Source organism: Spermophilus citellus, assembly GCF_964194105.1.
Source record: "Spermophilus citellus genome assembly, chromosome: 1".
Lineage (NCBI taxonomy): Eukaryota > Metazoa > Chordata > Mammalia > Rodentia > Sciuridae > Spermophilus > Spermophilus citellus.
Window position 1 is genome coordinate 177,669,088 of NC_138182.1, and position 20,360 is coordinate 177,689,447.

The 20,360-nt window shown below is 38.6% G+C and overlaps 1 protein-coding gene across 2 annotated transcripts in view; it reads left to right on the forward strand.

The window, feature by feature from the left end:
* Positions 1–7,718: 7,718 nt before the first annotated feature.
* SLC12A2 (solute carrier family 12 member 2) overlaps positions 7,719–20,360 on the forward strand; it is a 95,083-nt gene continuing 82,441 nt past the window's right edge. For both annotated transcript variants that reach the window (XM_081283039.1, XM_081283040.1), the window contains exon 1: positions 7,719–8,597. In XM_081283039.1, coding sequence (XP_081139165.1) covers positions 7,854–8,597 — 744 coding nt within the window. In that variant the 5' untranslated portion in view covers positions 7,719–7,853. The remainder of the gene's footprint in view (positions 8,598–20,360) is intronic.

The following is a 20,360-nucleotide window of genomic DNA, read 5'->3' on the forward strand; positions in this document are numbered from 1 at the left end:
AGTAGCTTGTGCAGACCCCACACGCCAGGAGAAGCAGAGAAACTCCAGTTTCACTGGATTCAATCTCTAGGACAAAAAAAAAAAAAAAAAAACAAACTTCAGGCATGGTGGTGCACGCCTGTATTTCCAGCTGCTAGGGAGACTGAAATAGGAGGACCCTGAGTTCAAAGCCAGTCTCAACAATGGTGATGTGCTAAGCAATTCAGTGAGACCCTGTCCCTAAATAAAATACAAAATAGGGCTGGGGATGTGGCTCAGTGGTTTAGGGCCCCTGAGTTCAATCACTGGTAACCCCCCATCCCCCCAAAAAAATTGATGAAAGAGTAAGAAAGATTTTACTCAAATCTATAGGAGGGTAGAAGACAGGCACTTTAAATACAAGGCCAATAGAAGGTCAAACTGATAAAACTTTACTGAAAATCCAGTTTGTAACATATGCCAAGTTTCAAAACATACATACCCTGCAATTGCACCTGTAGGAATTCATTCTAAGGAAAAATCAGTTAAGAAGAAAGACATAAGAATGAGGCATGGTGGTGTATGTCCACTCCAGCACTGGGGAGGCTGAGAGAGAAGGATTACTTGAGCCAAGGAGTTTGAAACCAGTTGGGCAACATAGTAACACTCTCAATAAATAAAAAGATAAATAAATAAACAAAAATCTGTATATCCACAAAGATATTCAACGCATTTCTTGATTTTATTTATAAAGGAAAGAAAAATTTTAAAATAGGTGATATAGTCAGTAAATTATGATAATTCTAAATCATGAAGCAATATTATGAAGCCATTACAATCATGCATATAAAAGATATTTAACATTATATATGAAGATATTCATGTTATTGATGTTTTAAAAATTACAAAACATACAATAATTTTATAATACCAAGACCAAAAGGTAGATGTTATTTTGAGGTGACAGCATTATTTTTTTCTCTTTGCTTTTTTCTTGACTTCTACATTAAACATGTATTACTTTTATAATTAAAAATTATTATAAATAATAAATATCTGATTAACTTCTTATAAATATAAATATAAAAAATTTTATAGAGATTTTAGAATTTTGTTTTCAGACACTGGTTATAAGAGGTGGACTTTTAATTAAAACCTGTTAATACAAAAAAACTTTGAGTATCAGAAGAGCTAATACTCAGGGATATATTTAAGTTTTATTTAAGGGTTTTTTGGTTTTGTTTTGGTATGTGGTATTTGGAATTGAATCTAGGGCCTCATATGTGCCAGGAAAACAGCTCTACCACTTAACTATATCCCCGGTCCGTTAGCCCAGTGTTAAATAAAAACAATTGGTTGAATTGTGAAAACTTGTCTTTACCTGTTTAATCATTAGTTTGTTTGTTTGTTTTTTAAACTGGAATATTGAACCTAATAGTTTTGGCCCACATTTAAAGGAAGATTAAATTACTTGGAAAGGGCTCAAAACAAAGTAATAAAAATAATTATATACTTAGAAATTGGGCTCCATAATGACATGCAAGAGAAATAATTGAGAAAACTAAAAATTACCTTACATTTTATGGGTTACCATAATCTCTGAATAAGAAGCAAGAAAATTTTAATTGTTTTAGCAATGATTTAGGTTAGCCATTGGGAAGAATTTCACATTCTTAAGTAAGTATTTGAGTGATAATTATATATCCAATGCTATGCATGTAAAAACATGTAACCATCAAAGTATTATCAGGGAAAAAAATTTCTTAAAAAAAAGTGTCAAAAATAGAGTAACTATTCTTTTTTTTGGTACTAGAGATTGAACCGAGGGGCACTCTACTGCTGAGCTACTTAAAAGATTTGTCTTAGCACTATTTCTTTTGTGAATTAAATATTTAAAGTTTTGAATATTCATTTAATGTTATGAACAGTAGGCCTTACCACGTGTCAGGCACTAAATTTTGAGGATAATAATCATGTAATCCTATAACTTTACAAGGCCCCTACTGTTATTGTCCTCCATTTTACAGATATGAGAACTGAGGCACAGAAATCACACTAGACCACAGTCATGTAACTAGTAAATAGTGAAGCTGAGATTTAAATCTAAATAATCTGGTGGTTGAGTTTAAGTTTGTAACCAACAGCTACTATGTAAAAGTATTTACTTTATATATTAATATTTGATAAATTGTGAACTCTAAAATTTCTAAATGTTCACAGCCTGTAGTTAGAAGTACAAAAATAAATCAGTACAGAAGGAAAACAACTTTATAAATACAGAACTTAAATTGAAAGAGATTTCCTTGACTAGCTCTGTGACAAATGCATGTGTAGGTGGAAATGGGAATGAGGAAAGAAACTATGTTTATTTTAAATGCATTTTCATGAACTTACAATTTGGATAAGCAATACATGACAAATTTGAATTAAAAACAAACTCAGGCTGTCTTTTTTAAAAGACATAATTTACAAATGTTGAGTTTACATATTGTGTAGAGAAAAAAGCATAGTAAGGTTTCGATTAATGACTGATATCATGACTGACTTAAAATCTGTGATTTTTAATTAAAGAATGTACCTGGGACAGGTAAGACAACTTTCTCTAAAGTAACTTTTTTCACGATAAGGATGATCACTTAATTTCTCAAGGGAAATACAATTGATTTAATTTGTGCTGAAAGCCAGTTAGTAAAAATGGAAATGGTTACTAGCTAAGCACTGTGGCAGGAGCCTTAATCTCAGTGACTCAGCAGGCTGAAGCAGGATAGTCCTAAATTTCAGGCCAGCTGCAGCAATTTAGCAAGATCCTTGGTAACTTACAAGACCTTAAAATGGAAAATAAAAAGGCCTGGGGATGTGGATCAGTGGTAAAGCACCCCTGTGTCCAATCCCCAGTATCTAAATAAATAAATAAATACATAAATACAAAACCATAGCCAGGCAGAATGGCAGCACTACGTGTCTTAAATAAAACATACCGCTTAAACAAAAACAAAACAAAACAAAAACCCTGCACATCAGATTGGACAGGGCTGAGTTGGGGAAGAGGGAATGGGAAAGACAGTAGAATGAATCTGGACATAATTTTCCTATGTTCATATATGAATACATGACCAGTGTAATTCTACATCTACATTACCTCAACAATGGAAAATTATACCTCATGTATGTATGATATGTCAAAATACATTCTACTGTCATATATAACTAAAAAGAACAACCCTCCTGATTTTAAAAGTTCTATGTGGTTTTGAACCTTACATGTTTTAATGCTGCAGATATGAGAATCTGTAGATCTAAGTTAAATTACATCTTTAGGATATTCTATCATGTGAAATAAGAGCTTTAGAATAACAACTACCTAAGTCCTGTCTAGTACTAAAATCTAAGTATATTAAATACATGGTACTAAGTTCATCAATACATATACTGTCAAATGCTGATCTTTTTATGCTTCTTGGCCCAATATAACACTGCTGATTCTATTTCCATGTGCCTTTATATGGTTTTCTTCTTCTTCTTCTTTTTTTTTTTTGGTACCAGAAATTGAACCCAGGGGCACTTTACCATTGAGTTACATTTCCAGGCCTTTTTATTTTTTAGACAGGTTCTTGCTAAATTGCTGAGGCTGGTCTCAAACTTTCAATCCTCCTGTCTCAGTCTCTGGAGCTGCTTGGATTACAGGCATGCCCCACACACCCAGCTGGTTTTCTTATCTTTTAAGGCAGTTACTTTTGTCTGTCCTTTGTAGGTCTTAAACCAGAAATGTTGGAATTACTTTTTTACTTAGCCAAGATTTCCATCTTTCAAATGGGATCCTCTGATTTTCTTCATAATGTTATGAAAATTATTAAAATTATTATGAATCAATGCTTTTGCCCAGTATTCAGGACATAAATTCTCTAGAAATGTTAGCTGCTATGATTATCACTTTATGACTAGATTAACAAAAATTGTGTCCTGCCATATCTTGCTTAGTCTTCCTCCTCCACTCTTCAGTCCACAATTTATAGAGAGTTTCAGTAAAAGTAAATCTGAACATGTGCCCCTCTATCTCCCTGGAAACCCATTAATAGTTCTATGGGGCTTTTAGAATAAAGACAGATTTATCTCTTACTACATTTGCCCTGTAATTCCTATGCTTTAACCAAAGTGACTTCAAGATGCTTATACACCATATTCACTCCATGAGGGCTTCTGTCCACACTATTTCCCTTGTTTGAAAACTCCTGCAAGTTACAGTTTGGTGCTAAGTGTCCTTCAGACCTCTGCCAAAAAGTCACTTCATTCCTAAGTCTGGACCATTTTGCATTCTCTTTGTACCATGTTCCTCTCTCCTAGAATTTTTCAGTTTGCAATTACATATTTATTTGAATGAATATTTACTATTATTATACATTTGTGTGCTTCCACCAAAAGACATTGCCAACCGAGTTCCTGTCCTTCCCAAATATGTTCCTCTTACCTTCTATTCCATCTCAGAAAAGAGCAATACTATTCTTCCCTTGAATTCTTTCACACTCCACATCCGCCAGCAAATTCTAGTCTCCCCAGAATTCAAACATTCACTTCCCTTCCCACTGGACATTCTGTAGTATAAGCATCACTTTCTGGATTGTTGCAATACCTCTTAGCAAATCTTGCTTCTTTTCTTGCCTTCACCACTTACTTTCTTGCCTACTTACAACATGGCAGTTAAACAGATCCTTTAAATACAATCATGTGTCACTTACCTATGGAGATACATTATGCAAAATACATTGTTAGGTTATTTTGTTATGTCAATCATCAAAGTATAATTTCCAAAACCTAGATGGTATATTTGCTACATACCCAGACTATGTGAAATAGCCTTTTGCTCCTAGGCTAAAAACCTGTACAGCATATCAGTGTACTGAATATTCTAGACAATTATTAATACAGCAGTGTCTGTGTACATAAACATATCTAAACATAGAAAAAATAAAACATTAAAAAATTAGGACAGGAATTTTTTTTGAAACTCTATTATGTTTGTGTGGCAATATCTTCCTAAAATGTCATCATCCAATACAAAACTTTGTCAGTTCACTTCATTCTTTTACTGGAAATCTTGTACTTGCCATGTGCTCTGGACTCCAAACATATTGGAGCCCTACACCCACAGATAGGACAGGTGGAGGCAACCTTTTTAAGGTAATTTTAAAGTTGAATGAGGTTATAAGGGTGGAGCCCTGATCCAATGGAACTAATGTCCTTATGTGAAAGGGAAGAGGTACCAGAGCTTTCTCTCCATTAGATAAAGACACCCTGAGAAGACTGTCTACAAACCAGGAAACTAGCCTGAAGCCAATCATAGTGGCATCCTGTGAGAAAACAAATTTCTATTGTTTAAGCCACCCAGTCTCTGGTCTTTTGTCAGAGAAACCTGAGTTGACAAACACATTGTTGCACATTGTTGCACTCAGAGAAAAGCCAAAGTATATCCAATAGCCAAAGTATATCCAATATACAATATACAATAGCCAAAGTATATCCAATAGCCAAAGAGGTCCTACACATCTCATGTCCCACATTCTCAAACTCTGACATAACCGCCTTTGATTCTTCCCATTTTTTAAAGCAGTTCCAGTCAAGCTGGCCTACATGCAATTTCATGAACATTTCAGACATGCTCCCACATTTGGGACTTTACCTCTGCTTGGAACAATCTTTCCCAAATATTATCATTCACATCCTTACTCAAATGAATCCTTCTCAATGAAGCCATTCTATGTAAAATTTTACCATTCTCTATCTCACAAATATCCCATTTCCTTTGCACTCATTCCTCTGATATAGGTTAGTTTATCTATTAGTTCTCCCTCACTGGAATGAGCTCCATGAGAAGGGACTGCTTGTTTTGCTTAACTCCAAATCCCTCAAACACAGAGCAGCTCTTAGTAGGTGCTCAACTTTTGTTCAATTTAATTAATGCTGAATTCCAGCAGCCACAAATCAGCTTTGGAGGTGAATGCTACCATACAGACCAACTACTAGGGCAACAAGTACCCTAGTAGAAAACTGCACAGCTAAAATGACCCCCTGATCTTTGGCCTCTTCTGGGTTCCTGCTAAAGTTCAAGATGGGCTTTAGAAACACTGGCTCCACAATCCAAGAGCTTTTTTTTTTTTTTTTCTATTTCCCTCTTTAAAATACAGATAATAAAATGATTTGATAAGTTATCAAGGTCAAATAAGATCATGGCATGACCATGTTTTGAAAATTACCTGGTTGCTTTTATTAGCAGTATTTTTCAGTTTTACAAACTCTGAAACTAAAAAAGGTTCAAGCTTCAAGGGCTCAACAAGATGGGTATTTATCCCCATAACTAAAATTTAAAAATATGGAAGTACAATAAAAACATAAATAAAAAGACAAGCGATCAGAGGAAGCCAACTTTGCCACTTATTTTTTTTACTTGGGGCGTGGGTATAACTATTAGTTAAATATGGATTCCAATGTTAAGAGAAGTTGGAAAATAGTTACGTTTCTCTATTTTTTAACATAAGAAAAAAAAAAAAAAAGGATTCCAGAGCAGAAGTGTACCATAATGTTTGTTAAAACTTGAGTTGATTCTTCACAACCCAAACCATGTAGAAACGTGCTTTACAGGAATATTACTGTAGTCAAGGTACTGAGAGCTAAGCGCCTATCATTTAAATATCGCCTTTAAACAATACACAACTAAGCTCCTTTCTCACCTTCAGATATCAGTCTTTAAAATAAAAGTGTAGTCGTCAGAAATGTGGACACACCCGCTGCATCACGACTGGAACTGATTCTAGTTATGCAAATCTAACTGCCTGGCTGCCTGAGTGTTAGACTAAGAGGCCTCAAGGAGGGAAGCTGCCTCTCCTCAAGTTCAGGCCACGAGAGCGGGGCGTGGCGGCCGGCCAGAACCCCGAGAAGGCATTGCAGAACACGCACCAGCCCGCGGGCCCCACAGGAGAGCCCCCAGCATCACCGTAGGAACTGCGGCGGCCGGCAGCGGCGGCCGGCAGCGGCGGCCGGGCCTCGGGTACCACGCGCCTGAGGGGAAGCGGCTCAGTCGCCCTGCAGCATCTCGCGAGATCTCGCCAGCCTAGCCAAGCACTGCGAACTCAGAATTAAAAAAAAAAAAAAGGAAAAGAAGAAAAAAAGAAAAAGCGAGAAGAACCCCTAAAGCCGTCGCTGTGGTGGCAGCTGCCTTGGTAGCATCCGTGACCGGCGTGCCAGCGCCCACACGCTGTCCGTGGCCCCCGGCGCGGGCAGTCGGCCCGCTGACGCGCCGCCTTGGGGCGGGGAGACCGGGAGGCGGCCTGGGGGCCCCGCTCCTCTTCCTCGCAGAGCGCGGCGGGGGAGGGTGGAGAGGTGGGAGGAGGGCGACGGAAGAGGAGGTAGCGGCGCGGATATATTCCCGGCCACTGCGGTGAGGCGGCATGTAGCCACGCCTGCTCCCTGGTCGCGCTGCTGGCGCTGCCGGCGGCCTGACGCCTAGGGGCCGAAAGCCACCCTCGCGCGGGCGGCTCTCGCGTGGGGTCGTGCGGGAACCCGGGAAGGCCGCGGTACCAAGGGAGCGTCCGCCGCGCGCCACTGCGGGACCGCGGGTGGGCGGGCTGAGGGGCGGAGGAGCCGCGGGCCCCGCCTCCCGCGTGCTGCAGCCGGAGCCGCCGCTGCGGCCCCGCCGAGCCTTTAAACAGCGGACAGCCCCGCGCCCACAGCACTCGCGCCTGGCTCGGGTGCTGGCGGCTGACTGCTCGCCCGGGCGAGTGGCAGGGAGAGCAGCTTCCTCGCCTTACCTTGCAGCCACAGCCACTGCCGGCCGGGATCGCGGAGACGCGCAGCAGTCCGCAACGTTCGCCAGATTCTTCAGGTCCGCCGAGGGTCGGGCGGCGATGGAGCCGGGGCCCACGGCGCCCTCCCCCGGCGCCCCAAGGCTGGCCGGGGTCGTGGAGACGCCGCTGGCCGCGGCCGAGGTGGACTTGCCCGGCACGGCAGTGCCCTCGGTGCCGGAGGATGCTGCGACTGCGAGCCGGGGCGGCGGTAGAGTTCTCGGTGCGGGCGCTGCGGCGGCCGGGGACGGGCTGGGGAGACCCCTGGGGCCCACCCCGAGTCAGAGCCGCTTCCAGGTGGACCTGGTTTCTGAGAACGCTGGGCGGGCCGCGGCGGCGGCAGCGGCGGCGGCCGCAGCAGCCGCAGCGGCTGGAACAAGGGCAGAGGCAGGGAGCAAGGAGACCCCAGCGGACGGGAAAACCAGCGGTGAGAGCGGGTCCGCCAAGGCTAGCGAGGAAGCCAAGGGCCGCTTCCGTGTGAACTTCGTGGACCCGGCTGCCTCCTCGTCTGCGGACGACAGCCTGTCGGATGCGGCGGGGGTCGGAGGCGATGGGCCCAACGTGAGCTTCCAGAACGGCGGGGATACAGTGCTGAGCGAGGGCAGCAGCCTGCACTCGGGCGGCGGCAGTGGTCATCACCAGCACTACTACTATGATACCCACACCAACACCTACTACCTGCGCACCTTTGGCCACAACACCATGGACGCGGTGCCCAGGATTGATCACTACCGGCACACAGCCGCGCAGCTGGGCGAGAAGCTGCTCAGGCCCAGCCTGGCAGAACTCCACGACGAGCTGGAAAAGGTGAGCTCTCCCCGCCTCCCATCCTCTGGTGCGTGCTGACCGCAGGATGTGGCCACCGACTCTCCCGGGTGAGGTGGCGGGAATGGACAGCCTGGCTCGCTGGCATCTCTGGATTCAGCTGTCAGGGGTGGAATTGCAGTGGAATGTAACTTAATCTGTTAAAAGTTTGCTGCAGCGGGTTAGGCTGGTTACGTGATACTGGAGAGGGCTGCGTTTAGTTTAACAACCTTCCCTGTCCAGTTACGTCGTGTACACTGTCTTTCTCACCCATGCTTGACAATTACCACCTCACTGAGTTTATAGTTTTGTTTGTGGGCCCTGCGAAGGGAGTGTGCAGGAGGTTTAGGTGAGGACCTCTCTGGGGAGAGGGCGGAGAGCACCTACCATCTGTGTCTTTTTAGATTGTAGCGTATGGCTTATGTACACCCATTAGAGAGCCTATGAGTTGGTGGTGTTTGAAGGAAAATCTTAATAGGGTGTGTTTGTGGTCTATGAATTATTAAGCTCAAAATTTTGCAATCTTGAAAGTTCAGAGGATTATAGGAATCTTGAATCTTGGGATATGACATTCCTAATAATGGCACAAATTAATTTTTTTTGTAAACCTTTTGGAAGGGTGCTCTATATCAGAAAACTTTGACAAACAAGCAAGTCATTAAAGAAAAAGGCGGGGTGGGGGTGCGATGGCTGGGACAGGAGAATTGATTTTTCTCTGAAGAATGCTCAGAAAGACCATCTGGAGTGTTTGCACAAGTGATCATACTTTGGTAAAGAGAAAACTGTCCCCTTACACTTGTGAGTGACTTCAGTAATTATATTTTTAAGAGCCCATTAGACATGTTTCTTCAAGGTTCAAAACCATTATTTTGAAATAACATTGATGCTTTTGACACTCGGTTAATATTTAACAATTTTTATGGGTGGGGATTACTTGGAGTCTGCCCATGCAAGTCTATAATGACTACATTGATGGAATTTGATGTGGGCAGAGTTGGTACCACATAGATTGAAATGATCATTGTGTGGAAAAGTTTAAATCTATTTAGTGTGTTAAGTGTGTGATTTCTTTTTGACATGATTATTTGATTGCATATATTTATTTCATACAAGACTGGACTGGTCCTAATGTAAAAGTAATATTCACAATTTGATGTAATTGCATAGGTCCCATCTCTGACAGCTTATTGATTATTTAAAAGCCTGACATCATTTAGGTTTAGATAATACTATTTCTGTTGTTTCATTGTGGTATTTTGTCATCAAAAGCGAAACAATTTCTAAAACACTTCTTTAAGTGTTTAAACTTCTGGAGTTTATTTTTTCCAATCTTTTTTCAGCACTTCAAATCTGTGTTAATAACAATAGATATGGGGTTGGTAATATTCCTTTTCTTAGAGCATTTTTGCTATTGAAAATATAATACAAATATGTTTCAGATTTATTTAACCAAGTCCAAGTAGTTTAGCAGTCAAGCCAATCTGTATTTAACCCATAAATTCTAGGAAGACTTTAAATTGGAAGTTGTTTTTTTTTTTTTTTTTTAATTTAAAACTCTGCCACTAACAAAGCACTTTATGTTCTTCAAGACTTTAGTTTTATTTTGAAGTTGTATTTGCATTTTTGTTTTTGGCATTTTTGTTCATCTAAAAAAGAGAAGACTTGTGCTGTTAGCTGTATGATAGTTTAAAAATTTATCCAACCCCTCAGCCTTGGATTCCTCAACTAGGGAAAAAGTGCAATAAAAATAGAGGGCCATGCTCAGCACCTGAAAATAATGGCTAGTGCAGTTTTTGTTCCACTCATATTGGCCCTTCAAAAAGGGCAAAATTTAAACTCTGATATATCAATATTATATTATCTTAATTACTTCATTTTTAGATGAATATGTATATTTATATCATACACACACACACACACACACACACACACACACACACCACACACACACATAGATTTCTTTTTCTTTTTTTTTTTGAGACAGAGTAAGTTGGGACTGGCCTTGAACTTTGCAGTCTTCCTGCTTAGCCTTCCAAGTCATTGGGATGAATATATTATATAAAATGTTAAAATTAGGGTTTGCTTTATGCAACAGGTAGTATGATCAATTCTTTAGTTTTCTTTCTTTTCTTTTTTGGTACCAGCTCTTCTTGTTTTTTTGTTTTGAGACAGGATCTTGCCAAGTTGCTTAGGGCTTCATTAAATTGCTGAGACTGGCTTTAAACTTGCGATCCTCCTACCTCAGCCTCCAGGTCCCCTGGAATTAACAGCATAAACCATCCTGGGCTAACTTTTTTAGTTTTTTTTTTTTTTTTTTTTAAACCTTCTTTTGCATATGCTAGGCAAGCATTCTACCACTGAGCTACATCCTCAGTCCCCAATCAAGATTTTTTCTGGACTCTGGAAGAAGTTGGTAGGGTTAACTTAAACACATATTGAAGATAAATTGCTTAGAATTTTAGCAGATGGGTTAAAGAAATAGGTGTGATATTAGGTAGTACAAATATGCCTATACACCACTGTTGAAGGGGGGCAGGCAAGGGAGTGTGATAAATTGGGTTGGCTAGATCCCTAAAAGTTGTTTCTACTCTGTCTAGATTGACTTCTATCTCTGTAAAACCATCTATAATGTTTCCATTCCTTAGTGAACTGTAATATTTAGAATTTCTGTAACATTTAATTCTAGCTTTTGATTGATTGTTAATACTCTGGTCACTAAGTGCTTTAGTATCTATCATGTCTAACTCTGTGCTAGGAACTATGAAAGAAGTCAAAGGTAAGTGCTCCAAAAACTTGTTAGGAAAAAGAATTATATTGTCTTTCACTTGAATTTCTTTCATTACTCAACACTGACCTTTTAAAAGTATTTTGCCCAAATGTCCAACTGTAGAGGAACAAATATCCTTGGTGTAGCTTGCTGTGTTAAGCAGCCATTCTAGAAACAAGACTCATGAGGTCTCTCTTTTATCAAATATTATTTTGGGAAAGGGATGTGTTAGATGTTGGCTACATGACTGTGATACCATGGGATGAAGGATGATGCAGTGATTAGCAAAATAGATACTGCTTCTGCCTAGACAGACATTAACCAAATAGTTGAACAAATTACATATTTATAAATGAAATACTATGTTATAAATGAAATACCACTGAGCTACATGAAATAAAAGTAAACTTTGCTAGTGAAGATGTAATAGGAGCTAATTTTAATTGGGTTTTGGGAAGGTGTAAGTGTGACATTGATGCTTGAACCTGAATGAACCTGATGACAAAAAAAAAGAGCAAATAAAAAGATAGATGTAAAATTGTGATATGTTCAAAGACCTAATGAGAGGCTGGTATATCTAATTATAAATGTAATGGGCAGCTATGAAGGATTATGTATGAGGGAGCAACAGGATCCATTTTGCTGGCTGCTGGGAGTAGAGTGGATTGGCAAGGGTAAAAAATGAAAGCAGGGAGACTCGAACTGTCACAGTGGTCTAATTGAAAAATAATAAGGGTTGGTGACAGAACAGATTGGATATGGCTGGCTTGGATGCAGAACAGAGAGAAGATGATTCTCAGATTTTTTTGAACTTGAATAACTAAATAGGTAGTGGCATTGTTGCCTGAGGTGGGAGAGATGAGAGGAAGAATAGATTTGGGGTGATGGACAGAAAGAATTGTTTGAATAGACTCTAAGACATCTTATTAAAGAGTCATTGGGAGGAGGAAGGCAAAAAAAATTATATACATACATATATATATATCTGCCTCTCTCTTTTCTTTCCATATATATTCTTATTCATCAAATCCTTAGAGAGTGTATGTGTACACGTGTGTATAGATAGACAAAAGTATTAGGGGGAATGGGTAGGTAAGAGAAGAGGGACTGGACATTTAGAACACCTATAGGTATGTTAGAGATTGAGCTGCCAGACCAGTGACAGATAGCTGCCTAGAGATTGAACCTAGGGGCACTTAACCACTGAGCCACATCCTTGTCCCTTTTTTAAAAAAATTTTATTTTGAGACAACGTCTTACGAAGTTGCTAGGGTTTTGCTAAATTGCTGAGGCTGGCCTCGAACTTGCCATCCTCCTGCCTCACCTCCCTAACTGCTGGGATTACAGGAATGCACTACCATACCCAGAGAGAAAAGAGTTTTTACAAAGGCAGAAATTCTTCAAAACTGCAAAAAGTAAAACCAAAGTAATAATTTCTGCTGCTATAGGAAGAAATAAAAAGTGGGGAATACCAGTGAAGTATTTGATGGGCAACTTTAACATGTATGATAGGAATCAAGATTATCAAAGATGGAAAAATGGAGTGGTGAATATTTATACTAGCTCTTACTAGATTTAAAAGGCTCTACCAATGAACTATACCCCTACCCTAGAGCATTATTAAAGCTTTCTTTTCTTTAAGGGTTGCACTACTTTTGCATTTGTCCTTAGGCCTAGACTTGGGAATCTTTTGCCAGTGTTGTGTGAATTCATTGTATGTGGCCTATTTTTGCCTTTCTCCTTAATAAAGGAAAGGTAAAGAAGGTAGCTATGTTATTTTTAATGCTTCTCTGCACTTGTTAGTTTTTCATTTAATTACTAAGAAATAGGTTTTTACACATTTTGCTTATGATAAAATGGTCTCATGGACACTGAAGATATTGCTTAATAGGTATTCATTAAAAGAAGTAGAGCTGGACTTCACTCTTGAGTTTTTTGACTCTAATGCCAGAAGCCTGTGTCTTCAGATTCTTCTTTCTTATCTTGTGCCTATTACCCAGACTTGGTCTAAGCCTAGCAGGGATGTTGAGTTGGAGATATGATCACCATCACCCCTCCACACTGACACCCCGAGAGTTGAATGATTACATAATGAATAGAAACAAGGAATACCTGTGATGATGTAATTGATATTGCAACTAACTCCTTAACTAGAATCTGAGTTTATGCCTCATTTATTTCCAAAAAGATTTGTTCACTGAATGGATGAGGGTGGGCAATTCTTATCAGCACTTAATAAAAGACTTTAAGTAACAATTGTGATATCACCTCGAACACTGAGCTGCTTCTTTGGGTGGGTGGTATTGATTCTGGGGAAAAAAATTCCACACCCTACTAATTACTTCAGGAATTGCTTGATTCCTTGAAGGTCACCCTGGAGGCATAAGAATATGTCACATGGGGAAGTATCTAGGAGTAATTTCCAGAATTTAGTAAAGCTGGAACCCTTATATGGGGAAAAGTCAGATTTGTCCTGTTTCACAATTTTGTTACGGGCTGCTAAATCCATGCCAGTGGCCACTGAAGTCTGGCTTACACAAACTGGATACATTCCCTAAATACATACCAAATGACTACCTGGGTAGAAGGAAAAATAAATTTGGGGATATAAAATATGGCAAAAATATATTTATGTGTCTAATCATAATTGATGTCTTCTTGATATGTATTTGTGTTAATACTCTCAGTCCTGTGAGACTGGAACTTAAAGCAACAAAATTGAATTTTTTGGTTCTTACACATTTAGTGTCTTTGCTTTCAGTGATTCTTAATTATGTTTCATATATGTGTTTGGGAAGTCCATAGTACTTATTAAGTTGGCTCCATGCTGAAGTGAGATGAATGTGAATTCTCTTATTCATCAAATCCTTACAGAGCATCAACAACAGCATCATTAGAAGTGGGGGAATATAGCAGTGAACAAAACAAAGTCATGGGGCTTTCATTCTAGTTGTAGGACACAATAAACAAATAGATCAGATGTAGTACTGTGAAGAAATTAAATCAGGGTAAAAAAAAGATGGCTAGATAGAAATGACTGCAGTCGTGGTATTTCAGAGTAGTTGAGGAAAACCTCTCTGATATGGGGGCACATACTAGAAGGGAGTGAGGGATCATCCCATGTGTTTATAAATCAGCTTTTTCATCACTTTGACCAAAAGACCTGATAAGAACAATTTTAGAAGAGGAAAAGTATTTGGGGCTCACGGTTTCAGAAATCTCAGTTCATAGATGACCAACATCATTTCTCTGAGCCTAAGGCAAAGGTAGAATGTCATGGCAGAAGGGTGTGGCAGATAGAGGTAGCTCAGGACACAACTGTTGGGAAGTACAGTATTACTCAGCTCAACACACTCAACAATATGAGCCCCAAAGGCATACCCTCAATGACCCATCTCCAGCCACATCCTACTTGCCTACAGTTATCACCCAGTTAATCCATTTAAGTGGTTTAATGTACTGATTAGGTAAGACTTGATCATTTTACCTCTTACTGTTCTTGTATAGTCTCACACATGAGTTTTTGGGGGACAACTATCTAAACCATGACATCATGCAAATATCAGGAAGAACGTTCTAGGCACAGGAACAGCAGACACTAAGACCCTGAGATGTTTGTGATAAAGGAAATCAAGACTGAAGTGGTAAGACACTTGATAGAAGAGTAATGAGAACCTTAGTAGTGTAGATCTTTGTAATATATGATAAAAACCTAGGGTTTTGTCCCTACAATGGTAGTACATAGTTGTGTTCTTTGTGCTGGTTTTCAAATTTGAGATACTCTAATGCAGACAGGTAATAGACAAATAGTAACTGTCAGATCTGGCTTCAACTCTTAGATAAGTATATCCTGAATTGAATTAAGTTACTAATTATTAAATATCTGCCATGTTCAGAAGCTCTCTTTTGGCTAGGAACAACCTTGCATACCAGGTAATTTACAAATAGACAAACTCAGGTTAGTAGCAACTTAAAACTGAAGTCTCACAGCAAGTAAGTGGCAGGCACAGGATATTAGGGAAGGTGAGGTATTAAGGAAAACGTCTATTTTTTAAAGTGGCCTATTAAAATTTTTATAGAAGTCAGACTTACAAGCAATAATTGTTGAGTTTAACTCCTGATGAATTCATTTGAAATTATTGGGTGTTGATATATGTCTTATAGAACTTAATGGTTCCAGGCATAAATATTTAAGCTTTACTATTTTAGAAATCAAATTTTATGATAAGCTACTCTCGATTTCAGAGGAAGAATTTTTCTTTGGATAATAAAATGTGAATTTATTTTCTTTAGTCAATAGTTTTAATCTCAGAATTTTAGTTTAAAATAAAAACATCACAAAGATTGTATGCTTAAATGTACTTACTTAAAATGTGTTAGCCATTTGTCTTTATGACAAAACATTTGAGGAAACAACTTAAAAGAGGAAAGAGTTATTTTGGCTCATGGTTTCAGAGGTTTTAATCCATGGTCCACTGACTCCATTGCTTTGCCTGTGAGTTGAGGTAGGACATCATGGCAGAGGGCATAGTATAGAAAAGGTAATTAGCACATGGCAGCCAGGAAGTGGTGGGTGGGAAGTAGCCAGGGATAAGATGTAGTCCCCAAAGGCATACCCCCAAAGTGGTCCCACTCACTTTGTCTAGGTCCTACCTCTTTCATTTTCCATCACTTCCCGGTAACACCGAATCTTGTCAGTGAATGACCCATTGATGAGGTTAGAGAAGTTAGAGCTCTCGTGATCTAGTACCTTCCTCCAAATTCCACTTCTGAACATTGCTGCATTGGGGACCAAGCCTTTAATAACACACGAGACTTTGGGGGACATTCTGAATCCAAACCATGACAAAATATTTATTATTTTATTATGGAGAGAAAATAATAGAGCAAGTTTGGAAAATAAAGAAAGTAATATCAAACCTTTAACATTTTTGCATTTTTATGTATGTTTGTTTTTGTGGATTGAGGGCTAGAATTTAGGGCCATGTGGATGCAAGCACTGTACCACTGAACTACATCCCCAGCTCCTTTGTGCATAATTTTAAACTGTAATTTTATATCCCACTTTATAAATGTGCACTTATTAGTAAATAGAGAATGAAAGTTTTGTATGTCACCTAAAGCAATCTTCTATTTAGGTGAATATTTATAAAATACTCTCAGGTACATGTACCATAATGCTGCCCCCGACCTGGGTGGGCAGCTGAACTTAAGATCGCTCATGAATTTCCATGGACACCAAATAAAACACACACACACACATTACCTTTAAACAAGCTTCAGGATGGCTTTTCGCTTGGCCTCAGGCTCCCCAAATAGGAGAGCAAGAGAAAGTCACAAGAGGCTGGCAAGAAAGAGCAAGAAGTGGGTTTTTATTGGTGGGAGGGAGACCCTTGTTCTTAGAAAGTTCCATCCAAAAAAGACCACAAGGGGCAGGGTTACAAGGGACAGGCCAATGTAATTCAACCCAGGGGGCATTGCCTACATTTGAAGACTCAACTTCCTGAACTGCCCTCAACTTCCTGAACTGGGACAACGCCCAGATCACTATGAAATGTAGTGATGGTCAAGGCCTCTCTCTTCAGGATGGAAGGCAGGAGTCATTCAAAGTGGCTTCCCACACCATAATTTGCCTTTTCCTCTGTATACTGTTTAGTCCATTACATTTGTTTTGATTTACTTATAATTAAGTTGGCTATCTCATTTGTTTTGTTTCTCTAATCCTTTCCCTGCCATCTTTTGTGCTGATTTTTTAAAAAAATTTTTTAGTATTCCATTTAGTTCTATTGACTTTCTAGTGATCTCTTTGCATTTTTCTTTTTAGTGCTTGTTCTACTAAGTGTAATGAATATCTTTAGCTAATAAGTAGAAAACTTTCCTCAGAATCCTTATTGTTGTATAAATGGTAAATCCAGTAATATGTTTTTTAAGCAGTTGTATAGCTTTTAAAAAGAGAGAAAAGAATACATGAATGTATATATGCATACATACACACATATTTCCATTGTTTTTCATTTCCTAGAGATTTATGTATCCATTTGATACTGCTTCCTTAAGTACTTGTAATAGAGGTGAGCTGCCAACAAGTTCTCTTTAATTTTTATTTATCTGAACATGTTTTTATTTTACTTCAGTTTTTGTTAGTTTGTTTTTGTTTTTAACTGGGAATTGAACTATTAAACTCGGGGGCATTTTAACTCTGAGCCACATCATCAGCCCTTTTTATCTTTTATTTTGAGACAAGGTCTTGGTAAGTTAATTAGGGCCTCAATAAGTTGCCTAGGCTGGCTTTGAATTTGTCCTGCCTCAGCCTTCTGAGTCACTGGGATTACAAGTCTGCAACTGACTTTTACTTGAGTTTTGAAGGGTAGTTCTGCTGTATATAAACTTATTAGTTGACAGGGTTTTCTTTTAAAAAAATTATTTTTTAGTTATAGGTCAACACAGTATCTTTATTTTATTTTTATGTGGTGCTGAGGTTTGAACCCAGTGCCTTAATGTGTGCTAGGCGAGCGCTCTACCACTGAGCCACAACCTTCTTTTCAGCCCTTTAAGCATATTGTTCTGGTGTCTTCTAACCTCCCTCATTTCTGGTTAAGAAGTTAGATAACTGTACATGGTGTGTTCTTTTTCTCTGTTTCAAAATTTTCTCATTGTCTTTGGCTGTTGTCTTGCGTTTTTCCATTTGCCCTGAGTGTCCATGCACATATAGTTGAGCTGTCAACCAGGGATTTAAAACTTGGCTATTCCCATTTAATAGTTCTGTGACATGTAGGAAAAGGATTTCCCATCCTGACTCTCAGTTCCCTTATTGAAAAGAGGAAAGATGATATACTTGGTGAGATATATTATCTATTCCTATCAGAAATGCATGAAATACCAAGTGCAAGTTATGTATTAGATTTATACTAAATGTAGTTTTTGTTATCACAGTTTTTCCATGCATCTTGTTTTTCCATTACTGATGCTGGAAATGATGTTTCTATTTCTGATGTTGCTAGTAATGTATTTCTCTTTCCCCACTTTTGGTTCTTATTTTTTTTTTAAATACCAACAATTTGAAATGTAAATCACACAGCTATATTATTAATTGGAACCAGAACGTATAAATTTTCTGGTAATTTGAATGAAAATGTTTCAAATTTTTTCTTTGTTGGCATTAGCAAGTTGTGTGAGGTTTCAAGCAAAGCACAATTTATGTTATTCTTACGTGTCCTGTTGTAATTCATTCTTGAATGGTTAGTAAAGAACATGATGGGCTAGGTAGAGGACTGAATTCTTTGACTGCAGTCAGCAGTTCTGACTTGGTTCATTGTAAAGTCACATGGTCACACCATCCACTTTTATCTCTGGTACTTGAGTTTTGAGCTTTGCATTAATGCCACTGGATATTAATAGAGCATTGTTAACCAGAGCAGATTGGATTCCTGTAAAACAATACTTTGTTTTGAAAGAGTAGTCTGTATGGGGAGCATTACACTGAATACACCAATCACCGACAGCACGGATAGGAAATGTTGGTAGTTGGGGGATGATACAATTTGCTAGTACTTGATTTAAAAAAAAAAAAATTGGTTCGAACAATTGTTAGAATAAAACCACCTTTGTCATACAAATTTGTCATACACATTTGCATATGTATGCATTAATATTTTAGTCAAAAAGTTTGCGTTTAGGATGTAAATAGATTTTTTGATAAACTTTGGCATTTTTTATGTATGATTTTGGGTTTATTTAAATCAACCATAAGTTGCCAGCCAAAAATAGTAATACATTTTTGTATATTAACAGTACCCTGAAATAAAGCTTTCCACCCTTCTCACCATCAGTAACTGTGATTTAATTTGCCTCAATAATGCTGGTCCCAGAAGTCTGATCACTTGTTCTTAAACATTCTTTTTTTTTTTTTTTTTTAAAGAGAGAGTGAGAGAGGAGAGAGAGAGAGAATTTTTAATATTTATTTATTTTTTTTAGTTCTCAGCGGACACAACATCTTTGGTATGTGGTGCTGAGGATCGAACCCGGGCCGCACGCATGCCAGACGAGCGCGCTACCGCTTGAGCCACATCCCCAGCCCCTTAAACATTCTTAAAATTTAGCATTAATGTAAATGAGTTTGTAAAGTGGATGACATTGCCACTAAGGTCAATCGGGAAGGAAGGAGTTTGTCATTTATTGAGTAAATTTTTTGTGCCAGAAAAATTGCAAAATATTTCTAGCTGTGTGATCACTGGTTTTTCAAAGCCATGCACGTTGTGCTATAATAACCTGCTGATGGCACAAGTGAAACCCTTTATTACTGCTGTGCAGAGGTTGACATCATATTTATATGTGAAAAACAGTGCTTTTGTTTTATTCATACAGAGATAAATTTTAAAGTTTGCCAATTTTGCATTATACTGTACAAGCTATGTAATAGTATGAACTTATATTAATGATGTTTTGCAGTGTTTGTTTTTATAAATTTGTTTAACATCCAGTTTTAAACTCAAATGGTCAAGTGGCACTAATTCATCATTCTTTAGTTGTTTATAGTGATAGCCAAAGTTTATCAAGCTCTTACTCAGTTAATGGCAGGTAATATACTATGTATTTAATACATATTCTTTCTTAATCTTTAATCTTTTCTATTGTGGAATATAAAAAAGAACATAAAAAATAAATATATAACTTTTCTAGTGGAAACATGTAATTACCATCCAGACCAAGAATTACACTTGCTGGTACCCCTGAAATCCTCTGTGCACCCCTTTCTAATTGTCCCACAAAGTAGCCATTGCCGTGACTTAATGGTGATCACATCCTTGAGTCTTGGCCTTGATTTTTTTTTTTTAAACACTTTTGAGTGTATTCCTGGAGGCTATTAGTTTAGTTTGTCTTCCTTTGAAACTTTGTATGAATGGAATATTTGTTTTTTGAGACAGCCTCTTGCTATTTTGCCCAGTTGTTATTGAACTCATGTGCTCAGGCAGTCCTCCTGCCTCAGCCTCCAGAATACC